The following is a 20,765-nucleotide window of genomic DNA, read 5'->3' as shown; positions in this document are numbered from 1 at the left end:
TGTTTACTTGGTTTGAAGGAAAGATGGATGTTGTTTTTATTTTTTTATTTTTGCGGTGGCTTTAATCTTTTGACTTAGCAACAATTCTTACCTTGTCGTGGATTCAATGAGACTAATTTGATTGTCAGGAGTAGACTTATATTGTTTGATTAAGTAATAGATTATTTGAAAACTAAGGTGAACTTTAAACTGGCAGTGTGAAGCAGCCAGAGATGCATCCACATTCAGAACCCAGAAATCTGCATTACATAGTTAGACAACTTCTGACTTTTCTTGCCTCTCTCCTGGGTTGTGTGGACTTTTCTTCCATGTCATACCTTCTTAAGTCACAAGTTATCATAGTCCTGACTATACCACCCTATCGTGCCTTTTGCTATGCATTCTTAAAGCTCCTGTTCTCTCTGATCTCTGCTTTTCAAGTGTCATTTCTTGATTCCAGTTACCTCCCAAAAGAATCTGATTATCCTATCTCATCACTTTTTCAAAATTAAGGTCACAGTTTTCAGGCTAATTTCTGTATTACATGCCCTAATGTAAGCTGGGCACTGCAGCCTAATCAGCTTATGTTAGACATTAGGTTAAAACCCTGTGTGGTCACAGGAGGAAACAATCTTCAATTAATTTCCAAGAATGACAGGTTCATTTGAAAGTGGCTTTAAATTTGGCATATGACCGGCAATGTACTTGACATATCAAATGTTGTTTCTAGCCTAAAAATAGCATAGGTTAAATGTCTTAGTTCATTCTCCATATGTATATTCAAAGAAATTTCAACTACCATAGAACTAACCATACGTTTTTACAGATTACACTTTATCCACATTTTTTTATTTTAAGGTTGCCCTTTTTTATTTACCTGCTGAAGTTAAGTCAGTTTCTTAAATCCAAAAGGAAAGCAGTCAATAAGACATCTAATTTAAATGTTATCGTTATATAAGTTCATTTTATCAAAAAATGATTTGCAATGGTGAAAACCTGAAACTTTCAGACAAGGAGAAGGACAAGCAAAAAAAAATTATTTAATGTAAAATTCAGGCAATTTACACATGAATAGCCAAGAAAAGTAGCTCTGCAATAGTACAGCATGATGTTATGTAGGTAACTACCTTATTGCTGTTGCTTATATAACATCATTCAACTCTCCACATAGGTTTCTTTATAGAGGTAGCATATTTAATATGAGATCCATCATTTTGAAAATAAGTGTAAGATCCTAACACAGGAAATAAGGCAATTTACTAAAAAGCACTTGTAAAGGTTTCAGTCACTCCTGTCAGGCATCTATTCCACTGAGCACATTTTCATTATAAGGTGTATATTATCTTCAAAAAAAACTTTACATTTCAGTTATGTAGTGAATACATATTAAATTAAGTGGTTTATAACTTTGAGGGTTTTATTGTTCAATTATGAATAAAAGATATCAAAGCAGATAATTTTTATTGTATATTGAGTACATTAGTTGTTTCACAGGGCTCCATGTGTGAAAGGAAAAGTTATTTAGTCCAAAGTCTTGGTTCCAGACAGACTAACTATAGTTTAAAAACTAAGCTGGGTTGGCCAGGCACGGTGACTCATGCCTGCAATACCAACATTTTGGGAAGCCGAGGCAGGCAGATTACCTGAGGTCAAGAGTTCGAGACCAGTCTGGCCAACACAGTGAAACCACATCTCTATGAAAAATATAAAAATTAGCCAGGTATGGTGGCACACATCTGTAATCCCAGCTATTCAGGAGGCTGAGGCACAAGAATCGCTTGAACAGGTGGAGGTTGCATTGAGCAGAGATCACACCACTACGCTCCAGCCTGGATGACAGAGCATGGGTCTTACTGGAGAGAAAACTAGGTGGAGATTTCTGGTAAGGATATCCCTTAAAATAAAGAGATTCAAAAAGTCTTGATGTTTGGAATGTGAGTTGAAGATGACAAGGACATATCATGGAAGCCCCTATGTACTATACTAAGGACATTAAGGAAAAAAAATTGTGTGTGTGTGTACATATATATATATATATTTACATATAATAAATTCACTATACATATATACTTAGTGTGTGTGTATATATAATTTATTATATAAAATATATAATTTATTACATGAAATATATATAATTTATTATATGTAAATATATTTTTATATATGTGTAAATATATATAATAAATTACATATAAATTCACTATACATATATACTTAGTGTGTGTATATATACACACACATACTAAGGACATTGATAAAAATCTGTAAAAAAATATATATTTACATATAATAAATTCACGCATGTATATATATCACAGTAGTGGCATATTTAAGCCTGAATTTATTATATGTAGCTGTTTATATTGTCTGAAGGATAAATTAATGTGGTGAAACAAAGCCATTCCAATATATAAGCAGCTGTTAAAAATGTAAAATATATATATTACAATACCCTAATAGAAATAAGGAGCTGAGGACATAAGCAGAAGGTAAAAGTTTTCTCCAAATATTTCCAAATATATTCAATATCACAGGTAACCAAACTAATATATATATAAGAATATAATATATAATACATTATGTTTTTAATTTATATATTATATGTGTGTATATATATATATTCACATTTAGTAAGCTTGTTCACAAGGTCATGCACACACGCACATGCATGTTCACCTGAAGTGTTTGAAATGAATACTTTCACAGATTGCTGGTGGTGCTGGTAACAATCTTTTGGAAATCAACCTGACATATATCAAATGTTTTAAAGGCTTTCATACCTCTTGCAGGAACATATACTACTGGAAATAACTACTTAGCGGGATGGTCATCACAGTAATCACATAGACACACACCACACACATACACATACACCTGTATGACTGATAAAGGTCAATGATATTTATTGAGCTTCTATTACTTATGCTAGCATCTGATATTGGTACTAGGTTAGAATTAATAAAGTAAATCATAATACTTTTAAAAGGCAGAAATTCATATGATGAAACAGTATTTGAAACCATGTATAAAGACTAGATTAGGCATGTTATAACAAATGAATAAAAGGAATGCAAAATTATATTTATATATTATATATTTATATATTTTATCAGATAAATTTCCATATATGTAGGCATTTATAAGAAAATCAGAAAAGTAATGAAAAGACATGAAAAAATGCATTATATGCTTGTAATTCCAGCACTCTGGGAGGCCAAGGTGGGTGGATCACCTGAGGTCAGGAGTTCGAGACCAGCCTGAACAACATGGTGAAACGCCATCTCTACTAAAAATACAACAACAACAAAAAATAGCTGGGTGTGGTGGTGGGAGCCTATAATCCCAGCTCCGTGGGAGGCTGAGGCAGGAGAATCTCTTGAACCCAGTACGTGGAGATTGCAGTGAGCTGAGATCTCACCATTCCACTCCAGCCTGGACAACAGACAAACAACCCCCAAACAAACAAAGAAACAAACAAAAAGAGAATGTATTATTATACCAGGGCAATTAAATTTGAGGGTTTTTTTATTTAATGTACATTCTAACTTTGTATATAAAATGGAATATGTTTTAAACAGACAATAACAATATATATAATTTTTAAGTTAAGTAATTGCAAAATACATTTTATCTACATAATGTTCATTATCTTCATCTAGGAATAGTTTATATTCCCATCTAGCTTATTTTTAGTGGCTGTTACATTTAATTTGCTACACTTTCTATATTCTAGTAAACCATCAATATATTATGCTTTTAAGCTATTGCAAACAAAATTTTATTTTGCATCTTATTCTCACAGAAGAAAAATACAGAAATTGGATATTTATCTTGTAGCTTGCTAAATAATTGATCTTATGAACTTAATTTGTACTTTAATCTTTTGTGACTGATTTTACCTTCAAATTTTGATTGTCTTCTATTTATACTATTTATACAATTTATATTTGTTTCTTAGATTAATGAATTGATCAACCCATCAAAAATTAATTTTAAATAGTAATCACAATTCAATATTTTGATTCTCCATTTATTTATCTATTTAAAAAATTTCACTTTTATAGATTTAGGGAGTACAAGTGCAGTTTTGTTACATGGATCTATTGCCTAGTGGTGAAGTCTAGGCTTTTAGTGTAACTATCACCTGAATAGTAAACATTGTACCCAATATGTTATTTTTCATTCCTCACCTACTTCCAACCCTCCCACTAATGTCTATTGTTTCTTTTTTATGTCCATGTGAACCCATTTTCTAGCTCTCACTTGTAAGTGAGAACGCTCAATATTTGAATTTCTGTTTCTGGTTTATTTCATTTAGGATACTGGCCTGTGGTTCCATCCATGTTACTGCAAAAGACAAGATTTCATTTCTTTTTATGGCTGAGTAGTATTCCATGGTGTGTGTGTCTGTGTCTCTGTGTGTGTATGTGTGTGTGTGTAATACTTTATTTATCCAATCATCCATTGATGGTCACTTATTTATTACTCTGGTGTATGTTAATTTTTTATTAATTTAAATACCCCTCTATTCTTAGTTTATTAGTTTACTAAGGGAATTTATATTATACTTAGTAATATGCTATGTATTTTATCAGATTGCATTTTTGTTTGGTTAAATTATATTGACGATCCTTAATTGACAAACTAATATGTATTAAATTAATTTCTTTTTGTTAAAATTTTAAGTTCAGGGGTTCATGTTCAGATTTGTTACATAGGTAAATGTGTGTCATGGGGGTTTTTTGTACAGATTACTTCATCATGCAAGTATTAACCAAGTGCCCATTAGTTATTTTTCTTGATATTCTCTCTCCTCCTATCCACCACACTCCAATAGGCCTCAGTGTGTTCTCTTTTATGTTTCCGTGTTTTCACACCATTTAGCTCCCACTTATAAGTGAGAACATGTAGTGTTTCTTTTTATGTTCCTGCATTAGTTTGCTAAGGATAATGGCCTCCAGCTCCATTCAAGTTCCTGCAAAGGGCATGATCCTATTCTTTTTATGGCTGCGTAATATTCCATGGTGTATGTATTCCACATTTTCTTTACCCAGTCTACCACTGATGGGAATTTAGGTTGATTTCATATCTTTGCTATTGTGAATAGTGCTGCAATGAATATATGTTTGCATGTGTCTTTATAATGGAATGATTTATATACATTTATACACATTTGGGTATCTACCCAGCAATGGGATTGCTGTGTCAAATGGTATTTCTTGTTTTTAGGTCTTTGAGGAATCACCCTGGTATTAAGCCAAGTACCCATTAGTTATTTTTCCTGATCCTCTCCCTACTCCCCTCCAGCCATCAAAAGGCCCTCTTTCTCCTCCTCCTCCTCCTCTTCCTCTGTCTCTCTCTCTCTCTCTCTCGCTCTCTCTCTCTCCCCCCCCCCTTGTTTGGTTCAGTAGTGCTTCAGTTCAGTCTGTGTATTATCGTTTGCTTAAAACTCTTTGGGACCACATGGTTAATTTTCTTTTTTTGATATGTTTTATATAAATTGTGGTTATATTTGGTTTTTAAAAATATTCAATTTATTGGTGAATTTTGTGGGTTTGAAGATTTGTGTATTTGCATGTTTACTTCTTGTCTGAAAATGCAGAAAGAATCTCTGCTTATTGGAACAGATTTACAGAGTAGAGCGAGGCTTTTTGTTTTGTAGTTTACTTCGTGGCCACCCTTGAAGATATGTCAATAAAATTGGAAAATGCTTTCTGTTTGTGTAGTAAAACAATCATTATAAATACAGTAATTCAATCTTGATAATTGTATTGTTAAAACTTTGTCTTTATTTTTCTTCATTTTTCAAATATTGAGAGTGATATGTTAAAGAAAAACAGACCGAGATTGTGGATTTATTTATTTTACATCCAACCTTAACAGTTAAAACATAATACTGTGTTTTAGCTTATGTAATTTTAAATTCAGTATGTAGTGCCTTGATTTTTATCTCATCTGATATTAGTATTACAAAGTCTGTATTTTTTGGTATTTATTCCTAAATGACTGCCAGTCTTAAAAATGTCTCTGTCCTTAGTTCTAATGTCCTTACTCCTTTAAAATAGTGGTGCTTTGATATGCCACTAGAATTTTTCACATGCTTTTTTTCTATCTGGAAATTGAATCACACCCTTCACTTCATTTATTCTTACTCATTTCTCAGACTTCACCTTGATCATAATTAGAGAAGTTCCCCCTGTTTAACAATGTCTAATCCACCCAACAAATGCATTCACATTACTATGTTTTTCTCTCTATAACACACTAAATTCATAACTTTGAATTTTTTTCTGTCATCATTTGATTACTTTTTGTCTCCCCAATTAGAATATAGGTTCTATGGGCACAGAGATTGCCTGTTCTAACCTGTGTATGTGAGTGCTGAATACATCTGACACATGTTAGGTACTCAATTGGTACTCACCAAGTAAGTGGGTGGAGATATAAGGAAACACATGCTTTGTTATTTTTGTATAGGCCAGAGAAAGATTTATAAGTCTAATCATAGTTCAACCTTTCCTAAAACTACAAAAAAATCCACTTCTTTTGCATTGTGTGTGCAGACTTACTTGATTTTATCATGAATAAATTCTCCAGCTTTATTTTTTTAAACCAGTCTTACCTGCCAAATATACCAAATTACTTGACACATTCTCTCAATATGTTCTGATGCTTCTGGTTGATATACCTTGAACATATTTTCTTTTTTCCTCATGTATGGAATAACCTCTCTAGCCCCCTACACCGCACAGCACTCTTGTAAGCTTTGGTAATATTACATTTCTTGTTCAGCACCATCTCAATGAAGCTGTCCCTCCAGTACCCAACCTCTTCTCATAGCTGATCATTCTGTCTTGTCCACATTTGCTGAATTTGAAATTTGCTTCTTCCCTCTCATTTATTACATGTTTGTGTTTATTTGTTTTCAATGTTCTCTTTTCTCCTATGTCTATAACCTCTCCTTGAGAATAAGATTTGTCTTTTTATCATTTTATAACATATTTAGTTGACAAAGATTGAATATGTTTAAGATGAAAAGATGATGTATATATCATGTAATGATTATCACAATCATTAACACATCCATCACCACCCACATTGTACATTACATGTTCAGAACTTACTCATCTCATAATTGAAAGTTATACTTTTTTCGTATTTGTTCAAAGTGTACTGCCGGCATAAGAACAACAGCATAAAATGTGCTGCAGGAATGCACACATCATGTATTTATGTTCAAATAAATGTCATTAAGGCATTAAAAAACTAAAAATTGCAAATGTTTACCATTAATAATTAATTTTTTAAAGAAATATAGCAGATGCTGAAAACTGCATGACTTGGGCCTTCAGCCGTAGGTGAGGAGTGCTAGACTTCATTCTTGGCTCTAAAACATACACATGTGGGTTCAGTTGGAAAAAAAAAGTCATTAAGTTTTAATATGGTCAAAATACTGGAAGTAATTGCTGTGTATGAGATTTTCTATTAGTTACATTTTATGATTTTGCTTTAAGAACATATAGTGTTATTGTAACTTTGAATTATTAAAGAAGCAGGCATTTCCTTCAGAATAGTTTCAACTGGATTTTTTTCTTAATTTCTATCTTAATATATTAGCTCTTTACTGATTAAGTCACTATATAATATTTTTAAAACCTATGGTTCAAGAAAAATTCAGTATGTACTAAAATAAGCGAAGTATACTTAGATCTATTTTCTGTCTGTTTTAAAACAGTAAAAACATATACTCCTTAAAAATAGGCCAATTTGTTGTTCAAGATCTTGGATTTACAGGAACTCCTCTTGTTCAGGAATATTTCATAATATGTGAAAATATATATTGTGATTATTGCAAAATTTAAGAGTATAACTTTTTCTATTAGCAACTTAAATAAACTGTCAACCTAATAGTTTTAACTACTAATGCTTGCTCTAAAAATACATTTCAATTAAACTAACTTATAAACTTCCTATTCTTTTCAATGCAGAGTGAAATGTTCTTTGTTTAATAACAAAATCTGTATTCCAAATAAGAATTGGCTATATCAAAAAATGTACAAAGCATTATTAGCTAATTCCAACATGCTATTGTTTTGTTAATTTAAAGTAGCTCACTGAATTAACTTCACTACGTTTATATACACATTCTATCATAGATATTTGACATCTTTAATAATATTTATATTACCATATAGCAAAAGCTCTCTTTACTCATTTTTCTTTTTCTTCTTTTTCTTTCAACATGCTGCAGTAGCTAACATATTATGGAGAGAAGAAGGTACTAAGTTGAATTATTTTTATGTTGTGACAATTTTGCTTGATTATTATTAGATTTGTTGATTATATTTTGTATCATTAATTACCTTCTTTTTCATTTTGATTCAATATTTTAATTGATGGTATTTCAATATTTTTGTGTAAGCCTGCTACCAATACACATATTTATCAGTTCTCATCAGCTTGATTAAATATTGATACATAGCCAGAAAGTGTCATTGCGATATATTGAAATACTTTAAAAGTATAAAATTACATCAAAGAAACAAAAGCAATCTCAGTTAAACATAATTTACATAATAAACTCTGATTAATGCAGAGTAAGAATATTTATAAAAACTGTGCCTTATCAAGGGGATATAATAAATTATATTAAAATCTGAGCTACATACTTGAAGGGCCTGGATTCAAATGTAGTCTTCAAGTTTACAAACAATAGGGCAAGTTACCCTGCACGATCTTCTTATCTCAAAAAGGAGTATAGTAGTTGTTAATACTCAGTAGGGTTGTTATCAGTTCTTTAGTTATTAACAGCACTCAATAAACAGTATCGATTTTCATATATTATTGCAGTTGTTACTGGTTTTCCTCATTTAGTCACAAAGGCTGGGAAGAATGCGTTTGCCCTGGTACTTAAATAGTCCATCAATTGTGGTTAAATGAAATTCTTAAGAGAAAAATGTCTAAAAGCCATCATTACACTCCTGGTGAGCAATGGCCAAAAATTGTCTTCAAAACCCACCTTAAACAAAATTTCTCTTCCCTGATTATAGCTTCCTGTAGGAACCCAAGTCACTGTACCCTGTGAAAGCCAGTCTCAAAGCCTCAAGTAATTCTGGAATTTAGCCATCTCAATTCTGTGCTCAAGGATGAAGCAGTCCACTTATTTTTTTTCTCTCTCTTAGATCCCGTTGCTCCTTAAGTCTTTTGTATGAACTCCATTAAAACCTGGGTTTATTAAAGAAGTTCTGGTATAACTATACCCTCTATTTTTATTCCACTTCAAATATTTCACCTTTAAATGTACATAATTCACTCGTTAATGAAAGTAGCCTTGACATATCAGTACTTACTTATTTATATATTTATTTATTTGAGATGGAGTTTCACTCTTGTTGCCCAGGCTGGAGTTCAAAGGCGCGATCTCGGCGCACTGCAACCTTCACCTCCCGGGTTCAAGCAATTCTCCTGCCTTAGCCTCCCGAGTAGCTGGGGTTACAGGAGCGGGCCACCACGCCCGGCTAATTTTTGTATTTTTAGTAGAGACGGGGTTTTGCCATGTTGGCTAGGCTGGTCACGAACTCCTGACCTCAGGTGATCTGCCCGCCTCAGCCTCCCAAAGTACTGGGATTACAAGAGTGATAATATCTATCAAACAACATTTCATTATATTGTCTTCTCTCTGGGCAAGATTTCTCTGAGCATTTTAAAAATTGATTTTATTTTATCATTGAAATGGAAGGAATAACACTTAACGAGTCTGAACCAAGTACTACAGATCTGGCTTTGACGGTTAGTTGCTGGGAAAATTTGTATGAAGCTTTGCCATACAAAATTTGGAAGCTAAGCCAGATGCTTCCAATACAATATTTGAAATAGATTTGGCACTCACCTCACAAATCTGTGCTATGTAAATCAACTTAAAGTATGTGGAACAACTCTTTCTATTAACTTTGGTAACCACCATGAACATTATTAGTTCGTAGTAATTTTTAATACATAATAGTAACAATACTCCAGGCCACCCTCTAAAGTATAGAATAGAAGCTTTCAGATTAATTAAAATCATGATGAAATTCATTATATAAAACCAGATTATTTTCTATTTAAAAATGTATTCTGTTAGTTTTTGGAAATTTATACCCTCAGTAATTATTCTCCATCAAGAATAATGTTCTTATGCATCACGATTTCATTTGACATATAAAATGTGCTTGACAAAAATAGATATATGATACATTTTACAGATACTTTAAGTCACATAAAACAAGTGTGCGTCTTTGGGTAAATTATTAAAGTCTTTTTTTCTACATACAGTTATCATAACAGTACTTGTTGTTTCTTGTAATAGGAAACATTTTAAAAATAGATTAAAGACAGCACATTTGATTTTGATTCACAGACTTCTGTAAGCTATTTTTATAATGCCACAATTATTGGCAAGGCATTACAATAAAAATGATTTCATGTACTAATAGTAATAATGGTGACCAGAGAAAATAGACTGGCTTGAGGAATCACTGAACCCCATCATTGGGTATAAGTATTTCATACAAATAATTAAAATTATAGGTAAATAAATTTTCTAAGGAAATTGTCTCTTCATTTTTACAATTTAGAATAAAATAAATATGAGCTACGTATTTCTGAGATACACTTTTATTTTCATTCTAGCAGTGTTCTATATTTATATATTTACCTCTTTACCATAGCCAAGAAAAATCTATCTTAGAGAGAACCAATTATAAAACCTTAGAATGTAGGTCATTTAAGGCCAATAATGGAAAGAGTTGAAATGATAATTTCTCTCATAATGCCATTGAACTCATCTATAAATGTTAAACCTATGTTATTTTTATATTAATAATTACAAAATTATTTTTTTAAACATGAGCATCAGAATCTAGTGAAGAGTTTATAATCTAAATAAATTTAACTGAATTTAATATGTATTATCTTACCAATCTCATCAATATATAAACTTGGAACGCAATGTCCTCTACTTCTCTGGGCTCCACTTTCAGGTTTTCTACTCATCTTTAAATTTTACAGGAGTATAAAATGACAATATTAATAGAGGAAATATCTCACTTATTTGTTGACAAATATTTTAAAGAGCCTATTAAAACACATTGAAAACATTGGAAATTCATAGATGAATAAGATCTAATATCTGCTCTAAAGAAACTTTCAATCTAGAAGGTTCAAGCCTGAACCATTCTTACTGAAAAGTAGTTTTACTATATATTAAATTATAGATATAATACATTTAAATATACATGCATTAATATGTATTTTTACATACACATTAAAATATTCAGTATGATTTGTTTTCATTTTCAGTATATTTATGATATTTATAATTAAATATAATTTAATAAAGTATTTTCTAATGTTTATTTTGTGGGAAATTAGATTATGTTTTGAGGTCAAAGTTTATAATGTATGTTTTGGATTATATAGGCACTGAATTATACTTACTTAAATTATTTGATTCACTGAAGGATTTATATAAATTTTACATGTGCTAGTTTCAATCTCCAAGGAGAGATTTAGGATGATTCAGTATATAAAATGGGATTTTTAAAATGTATTGGCACATGAATTACTTTGATGAATATCTCCAGGATCAATATTGAGTAGAACATAACATACTTTGGGAAACACCAGCTTCATATGATATGTGAATAATTTAAAAGCAGAAAAAAAGTTTCATATTCAGGAAAATTGCCTTTTTTATTCTTTCTAAATTTATGTATCTATTCACACAAAAATATGTTATAGAAACATTTAAAATAAATCACTATTTAGTTTGACTAACACCAAACCAAAAAAATTACAAATAGAAATGTAGTGAAATTATACAACAAAGTTAATATTACATTACACTTCATGATTAGTTTCATAATCTGTAATACAACGTTTCCAATGTCATCCAGTTGGGGGAAAACAGATTTAAAAACAGGCCAGCTTAGCTTCTTCAGCCTAAAATTATTTAAAATTTCATTACCCACAAAAAATGTACACTGCCAGGGAGGTTCGGAAATACAGACGAAAATACAGCTTCTAAGTGTGGTTCAAAAACCTCTGGTATAACTATTTTTTTACAGAAAAGAATAAAAGACTACAAACTGGGTTCAGTGTATACTGCTCAGGAGATGGGTTCAACCAAAATCTTACAAATCGCCACTAAAGAACTTAATCATGTAACCAAATACCACCTGTTCCCAAAAAACCTATGGAAATAAACAAAAATTAAAAAAATTACTACCTCAAAATAATACTGAAATAATATTTAAAATGAAAAAGGTCAGGATGTGGTGGCTGATACCTTTAATCCTAGCAATTTGGGGGGCCGAAGAGGGAGGATTGCTTGAGGCCAGGAGTTTGAGAACAGCCTAGGCAATATAGCAAAAACCTGTCTCTACAAAAAATGGAAAAAAAAAAAAATGCCGGGCGTGATGGCTCATGCCTGTAATCCCAGCTACTCAGAAGACTGAGGTGGGAGGATCGCCTGAGCTCTGGAGCTCAAGACTGCAGTGATCGCTCCACTGCCCTCTATGCCACCCACACCACTGTCCAAACTGAGGGACAGAGCAATATCCTGTCTCAGAAATAACAGGGCCTATAAAAGTAATAATATAAAATAAATAAAAAGAAAAAGACTTCTCACAGAATAAGTCTTCTGAATACATGAGATTTAGTCATAGCATTGGGGGGAGGGGAAGACTATGCTTTCTAATGGCGAGTACGTGATGCAATTAAATTAAATCACCATCAACCTGTTGTTATTTCTACTGGCCAGTTCACTAACTGGTCTGCTAAAAACTTACGTCAATCTAAGCTTTTTAAATCATTTTACAATTTTTTTCATCAAAAATTTGATCTTGCAAGAGATATCCATTTGTAGCGATATCTATATATGTGCACATGTACATACAAGTATATGACATTGGCTTAAATTATATATATGCATGTGTGATACACATGTGTGTGCATAGATATAATTATGTATGATTTCAACCAATGCCATTTATAATGAAAACAAATATTCTATTACATTATAACATTTGCCCTGCTAATTAGTGTGTGAAGTTAATAATGAAGATTTCCATTCAGTGTTTTTCAGTACACCTTTGGAAGTTAAGGAGATTGTATACTTACTCAAAAGGACTGGTTTTAGATAATATCACTCTGGCCAATATACATAGTGGTCAGACGGTACCCACTTCCTGGATTAACAGGGCCTAAAAAAGAGCTTGACACACTCACTCCTAAAAAACTTTCTAGCAAGAATGAAAGGATAAGCAAGTCTTGTTCTAGTTGAACTTAATATAAAGACTTTATTGAGGTGCAATGGTATGATTTTGCTCTGTGTACAAAGACAATGTTATCTCCAAAGTCGGGATATAGTGAATGAGAACATTCATGAACCAAAGATCTATCCGTGCTGAGTTATTCAATGAGAAAATGCAACGCAATCTATTCTTGCCTATATTATTCTTTATCTAAAGATGGGAGATTTCTTCCATATTTCAAAAATATGCATACTTTTAGGATCACTTGAAAGTAAAAAGGATAATATCAACAAATGAAGGATTTTGTATAACACCGTAATTTATTGAAATACCTTTGATTGGCTACCAAATCACTACATCATACACTTATAACTTCTCATGAATGCAAAACTAATGACAATTAAGTCAGAGGAAGAAAAACATCACAAAATCTTTTTTATGATGCACATAAACATGCAACCAATGATCAGAAATTAATCAAATTGTATTGCTAGTGTAGATTACATAGTATATATCCACTGTATATAATAAGTAGTATAACTATATTTCACAATACACTACTGTTCTTGAGTGGTTCCCATTCCCAAAGGATTGAGATAGGAAAGTGCATTATATCCATTTTTTTCTCAGTCCATTTCATGTATTTAAGGGTACAATATTGATTAGAAAATCCTCTGGGAAATACTTCTGTCTTGTAAGACTGCAGGAGTAATTCTTGCTTATGTCTTTTCTGTGTATAGAAAGAAAAAGCAGAAAGAAAGCTCTCAAGGAACAAACAAATTATGGATAACTTCTAGAGTCACTATACTCTGTTAGATTAACAATCAACCCAAAAAAAGACTAAGTGCTTTTGCCTGCCTTCACCAGAGCTTGAAAAAGGAAAAAAAAAAAAAACAATCTGCACATGTTCCCGATCTTTACCGTGTCTAGAGTAGTGTAGAATCTTTCACTGAAGTCAATAATGTTTGTAATATACTGCACCACAATGCATTCATGAAGAGAGAAGTAATGATCACCACTACTCAAACTTTTTGAGACTCAGGACCCCTTTACACACTTAAATATTGAGAACTTAAAGAACTTTGTGTTTGGTTGGGGAGAGGCGTATCTCTATCTACTAATATTTAGTATTAGAAATGGAAATAGAAATTTTTAAAATATGCATTCATTAACTTGTTAAAATAGCCCTAATAAACCCATTACATGGAGCCATAAATAGCATATTATCTTTTTAAAGCTATGTTTTCAAACAAATAAAAGGTAAAACATTGTTTACATTTTGCAAATCCTTTAACTTTCAGGCTTAATAGAAGATGCTGGATTCTTACATCTGCTTCTGCATGAATTGTGATATCTCACATAACATTCTACTTCATGTAGCCTGTTGAAAACTAAACCCTACATTAAAAATAATAATAATACAAGAAAAAATGTGAATGACATCTTAGTAGTATTAGGAAAACAGTTTGGGCTTGGCCCAAAATCATATCATTGCACCTCAATCAAGTCTTTATATTATGTTCAACTAGAACAAGACTTGTTTATCCTTTCATTCTTGCTAGAAAGTTTTTTGGGAGTGAGTGTGTCAAGCTCTTTTTTAGGCCCTGTTATTCCAGGAAGTGAGTACCATCTGAAGACTATATATATTGGCCAGAGTGATATTATCTAAAACCAGTCCTTTTGAGTAAGTATACAATCTCCTTAACTTCCAAAGGTGTATTGAAAAACACTGAATGGAAATCTTCATTATTAACTTCACACACTAATTAGCAGGGCAAATGTTATAATGTAATAGAATATTTGTTTTCATTATAAATGGCATTGGTTGAAATCATACATAATTATATCTATGCACACACATATGTATCACACATGCATATATGCCAAATTTAAGAAATGCTTTACTAGAAAATAAAGTTGATCTTTTATCTGGCTCAAGGATTCTGGGAAAACAGAACTTAACATTTTATATCATAGAAAATTAAAATTTAGCATATATGGGTTTGAGGAGAAATGAGAATAGTTATCAAAGTCTGGTTATATATCATGTCACCATTTGCTTTTTTCAGTAGTGTTATAATGAATAGATACCTGCAAAACATAAATAAATAAATAAGTTACCATTTCTTTGAAATCTTGCTGTGTGTGAGTTACTCTGCTAAATATTTTACATTCTCTAACTAATTGAAATCTTACAACAGCTGCATGACATAGTATAATTATTATCTTTAAATTTGATATGGGGAAATTATCACACTGTCTAACATTCTCACGGTAAAACAGTAAGTGCTATAGCTATTATTTGCCTCTGATCTGTCTGAATGCAGATAATGAAATTTATCATCCCTCTTTGTCATATTTTCTCATCCCTACACTTGTCAAAAAATATAATATATATAAATTTAGTAGTTAGTAAAAATCTATACAAATATATTATTTTCTTTTTACACATAAAGCTAATGAATGTCCCAAATGAAAATGTGCATTCTGTCTTCAGTTTCCAACATCTCCATCATCAGGTCATTTATATTCCTCTTTGCTGAGGATAATCTTAATAAATTTATATGTGCACAATATCAAAGCAGCAAATTGAAAGAGAAACACATCAGGTCATATGTTCAGATCATAAATTCTGCTGCAAAAATTCTAAATAAAACTTTTGAGGAAGAAAATAATGCCTTGCAAAAATGTAAATGGCAAAATATCTAGTCTTATGAATGAGGGGGACTCGCAGAGACCATTAAAGGTAGTGGAAAAGTTTTATTTCATAAGCTGAGTTACCAGTATATAGGCAATTATTTTATAATCACTATTTTAATTAATCTAGTTGTATTTAGTAATTTGTTGGCATTACTGTTTCATAAGCACTAAGAATTTATATTCTCATTGAAAACAGTCAGATAAAAAACTAAATCTTGACTAATAATATCTGTATTTCTTCAGTAACTTGTAACCTGAAAAGTAGTTTATGCTTTGTAAAAACGTTCATGTGTAATTCATATTTTAAAAGACAAGAAAATATGCTCTAGAACCTGAAAGAGTAATTTGGATGGATTAAGTGGTATTTAGTGGAAAATATAGCTCACAAATTCCACCAGTGCAACAAATCATAGTGGAATCCCACTGACTCTTTTCTGTGTAGAATATGGTAAAACAACCTAATAAAAGTATGCATAGTGGTAAGGGAAGGAAATATTTCAAGAACATGACAACCAATCTGGACTTAAAGTAGTTGTCAGGCCCAAACACATTCAAATTCATAATTTTCGAACAGTGTTTTGGCGAAGTTAAAGAAGGATAGTCATATTCACTGAAAAATGTTAAGAGGTTAGTAATAAAAATCAAACATAGTATGTAACAGACACAAATGAAAATCAGACACCACATTATGGCTTTGTTATGTTCATAAGTTTCAACAACAGTATTCAGAAAGCAATAATGTTAAATTGATAGTTATTTATATGTTAATGTTTACATGGAGGCTTTGCTGATACAAATCAAAAAGCTTTGGCATAAACACTTATGTGCTTTGTTTCGGCTTTCTCTTTTGTGCATGTAATATTTATATTCCTTTAAACACAACTATGATTATAAATAATAGCTGACAACTACTAAATTTTATTTTATATAAAACGTGACTTGAGTTTAGTGCTTGCCACTTCTGCTACTGTTCAGGAATATTCCGTTTTTATGCATTGCTCTCTGGAATTATAAGGGATAATTAACTATTAAAGATTACAACTATTAAAATAGAAGTACTGAGAATTATTTATAAAATAATAAGATGTATCAAACAACCTGGAGTAATTTAAAGTGTATATGTATTATTATAAATAATTTCATGTGCTAAAAGAAAAATTGTATGCACACTATATATAAACATGAATAAAGTAATAGTTTAGTTTATATACATTTTTCTCTAAATCTTAGGAATATGTGGATACATAGTTATATGGGAAAAATTGTTGACTTTTTATTCCCTAGAAACATATAAGATGTAAGATTAAATATGACTGAAGTTCAATAAACACATATTTTTTACAAATCAACAAACTGTTTTTGTGATTCTCAATAGATGGAAAGCCCAGGCTGAATCTTCCAGGAGATCACAATTGAAAAAAACTAATAATGCTTAGAAAATTATTTTTTATTTAAAATAAATTATCTTTCTCTTTACAGATGTTTTTAGAATGTAAACATTGTAAGCAACAATGGTTTGATTTTCCAGTCAAGATTTTAATTTTATTGATGTCTTTTAAAGAGAACATGCTATCACTGAATTATGTAAGATATAATTATACTGAATAAATTTGACTGTGTAAACCAATATAACAGGTCAAAAGAGCTATATAGGTGAGGACCAGAAAAGGAGGATTACAAGAGCTCAGGGCTGGCCACATTGGAACAGGGGAGAAGCAGAGGAAACAAAGAGAACAGGTGTTCATGAGTATGTGGAAGTTCCCTGGGCTCAGGCGTTGATTAACCTACACAAGTTTCAAACTAGCCTCCTGCACCCATTTAAACATGGATTTAGAATGTGGGGGGAGATGAATTTCTGAGATACCACACATCCAGATCCGTAGTGTGAAAAAGAAAAGTATGATTTAAACATTAAATTAAGATTTTTCAAATACCTTAATTTGTTTTGAGGTATAGAAATAGACTTCCCAAATTGCCAATATTAAAACTAATATGTAAGACCTCTATTTAGAATTATTTTGAAAAAAATTAGTTTAAGAAAATTTATATTCTACAAAATCTAGGGCATTTGGTCTTTTTCTTCCTAAAAATCTTTATATAAACCAAACTCCTGCAAAGAAATTAAACTTTTCCTAGTGAACTCTAATAAAAGTAGTAAAACAAATTTGATTCTTCAGAAAGTACTTTTACTCCTTAATCAACATGTACATTAAGTGGGGAAGGTATCCAACATAATCTATGTATCAAGAGTTTATATCCCTATTTATAATTGTTTTAAACTATGAAACATTTATTTAATTATATTAAAGAAACCACTAAACTGCAGCACAGGAAGAATGAAGCGTAATGTCTGCATAATATCACAAAGTGGTGCGAGTATACAGTAAAGGTCCCATATGGTTTGCTTTATTAACATTACACAACTTCGAAAATTGGTCTCCTGCTAAAGATATGAGAGGCACTGAATTTTGGTTGTAAAGGTTTATGATAGTTATATTTTGAACATTTAAATGTGTTTTTATTCCTAAGGTCTGGGAATTGGGAACATGTTCTATGTTTTTTATGAAGATGGAATCAAAGTGATACAACCCATAGAATGTGAATTTCAGAGGCACATTAAGCCTAGTGAAAAGCTCCTTGGATTTCAGGCAAGTATCTAAAAAGTTCCTTTGATGTTTTATGCAGAAATTTTGTTAAGTAGAATTAGGTTTTGGAAATATAACAAAACCTATACATATATGAGACTCGTGTTGGAAGAAAATTATGAAACCCATGATATTCGGTGTTATTCTTTTTAGGTTTTATATCTGAGGAGGAAAATAATATATTATGTATTCCTAAGAATTTGCTAATATATTATGTATTCCTAAGAATTAGCAAATTCCTAAGAATTTGCTAAAATGAAGGTAAGAAAAGTGAAATACCAGGGATGGACACGACCTGCAATAGCTTTGCCTGCTCTCCAATTTAGAATACCTCCTGTATTTGTAGGTTATATTTAAGAAAATATAATAAAATATCCTGTAAATAATCTGGTGGGAAGCTGGTGTATATTAGATGCTTTATAAATGTAAAACCACTTTTATTCTTCATCTCATTCTTCATGAGGTCTCATTGGAATGGACAATTCAGATAAATAAGGGAAAATATCAAATTTTTTCAAATCCTCATTTCAGCCTACCAGTAGGCAGTGTTGCTGTCATATACTAATACATGGAGACAATAATTTATACTTTAAATCTATGCCCTAGAATGAAAAGAAGGAAAAACATTATGAGAGGAGATAATGACCAGGAAGTCAGTTTCCTCCTGGATATTTTGTAGGACAAAGAAATCTAATGTCCTTTTATTTAAAAATATTTCAGCCATAGGCTAAATTATTAAGTAAAATTCTTACCATTTTGGTTAAGTTACAACTTAATTATACATGCAAAAAATCTTAAATTGCACATGGAATTTTATTTTATTTTATTTCATTTTATTTTATTTTATTTTAAGACAGAATCTTGCTCTGTCACCCAGACTGGAGTGCAATGGAGTGATCTCGGCTCACTGCAACCTCCGCCTCCTGGGTTCAAGCAATTATCCTGCCTCAGCCTCCCAAGTAGCTGGGATTACAGGCGCGTGCCTCCAAGCCCAGCTAATTTCTGCATTTTTCATAGAGACGTGGTGGTTTCACCATGTTGGCCAGGCTGATCTCGAACTCCTGACCTCGTGATGCACCCTCCTCGGCCTCCCAAAGTTCTGGGATTAGAGGCATGAGCCACTTCACTCGGCCCTATTCTCTTTTTAATCTTAAACGTTATCATTATTAAGTCGGTCTTTGAATAAGTTGTGTTTATGTGCATATATGTATGTAATACATAAGCACATGAATAAAAACAAATTATTGCTGATGAAAGAAATAATTTAAGCCACACTCATATTCTTACAAAAATATTCTGAATAAGAAATATGGACTAACATGCAGATATAGGTAGTGTGGTGTTCAATACAAATATTATTATTTAAATCAGAGCAAAATAATTTTATAGGAGAGTGTTTCTCTCTGATTTCTACAGGACTAGCAGTTTTGCGGCTAACGACACACATGTCTTGGCTATATCACAGAATTTGAAACTTCGATTACTAATACTAAGAAGATAGGCTGTGAAATCCATACTCTTCATCACAAAACTATCACTTCAGGAATCTGATTTGCAAATTTAGAGACAAAGAATGTTCTTCCTGCACCACATGTGTGCTATTTCAGGGTATCAGTAAATGCTTCATTACTATGTGACTCAAGTCTTAAAGAGCATGCTTTCCCAGAACATTTCTTGACAGCTCTGGGTGAGTTAATTTAATCACTTGGAATCTCAAGTTAAAAAAACAAGCAAAAATTTGATGTGACAGTTTTGCAACATGTCAGGGCAACAAGGATGTGAGCATTATTTACCTGCATTTCTCTCTCTTTAAAGCTTTATAATACTCAGATGTCCTCCTAAAACAACTAAAGAAAAACAATGTAGAATTGTGTATATTTATTTCTCTATGTATACACATATTATTTCTCTATGTATCCAATTAAATATGTATATTTATCTATGTATACATATATATGTATATGTATATATACATACATAGAGACATAGAGATGTAGGACAAAGCAATGTGATGTATCCAGGTCTCTATGTATACATATATGTTTATGTATGCATACATAGAGAAATAAATATACATAATATATTAATAGATACAGAGAAAAATTATATATGCAAACTGTGTATAATTTTCTGATAAGAAATTAAA

General features: G+C 31.5%; 1 protein-coding gene across 4 annotated transcripts in view; it reads left to right on the top strand.

Annotated features, from left to right (window-relative positions):
* Positions 1-20,765, top strand: part of FSTL5 (follistatin like 5) — a 778,780-nt gene that overhangs the window by 643,681 nt on the left and 114,334 nt on the right. For 2 of the 4 annotated variants that reach the window (XM_034959354.3, XM_014344779.4), the window contains exons 11-12: positions 8,231-8,257; positions 18,504-18,622. In XM_034959354.3, coding sequence (XP_034815245.2) covers positions 8,231-8,257; positions 18,504-18,622 — 146 coding nt within the window. The remainder of the gene's footprint in view (positions 1-8,230; positions 8,258-18,503; positions 18,623-20,765) is intronic. The other 2 variants (XM_034959355.3, XM_014344780.4) reach the window with 1 other exon arrangement.

This window comes from Pan paniscus, chromosome 3, assembly GCF_029289425.2.
Source record: "Pan paniscus chromosome 3, NHGRI_mPanPan1-v2.0_pri, whole genome shotgun sequence".
NCBI lineage: Eukaryota > Metazoa > Chordata > Mammalia > Primates > Hominidae > Pan > Pan paniscus.
This window is presented reverse-complemented; position numbering and strand designations above follow the sequence as displayed.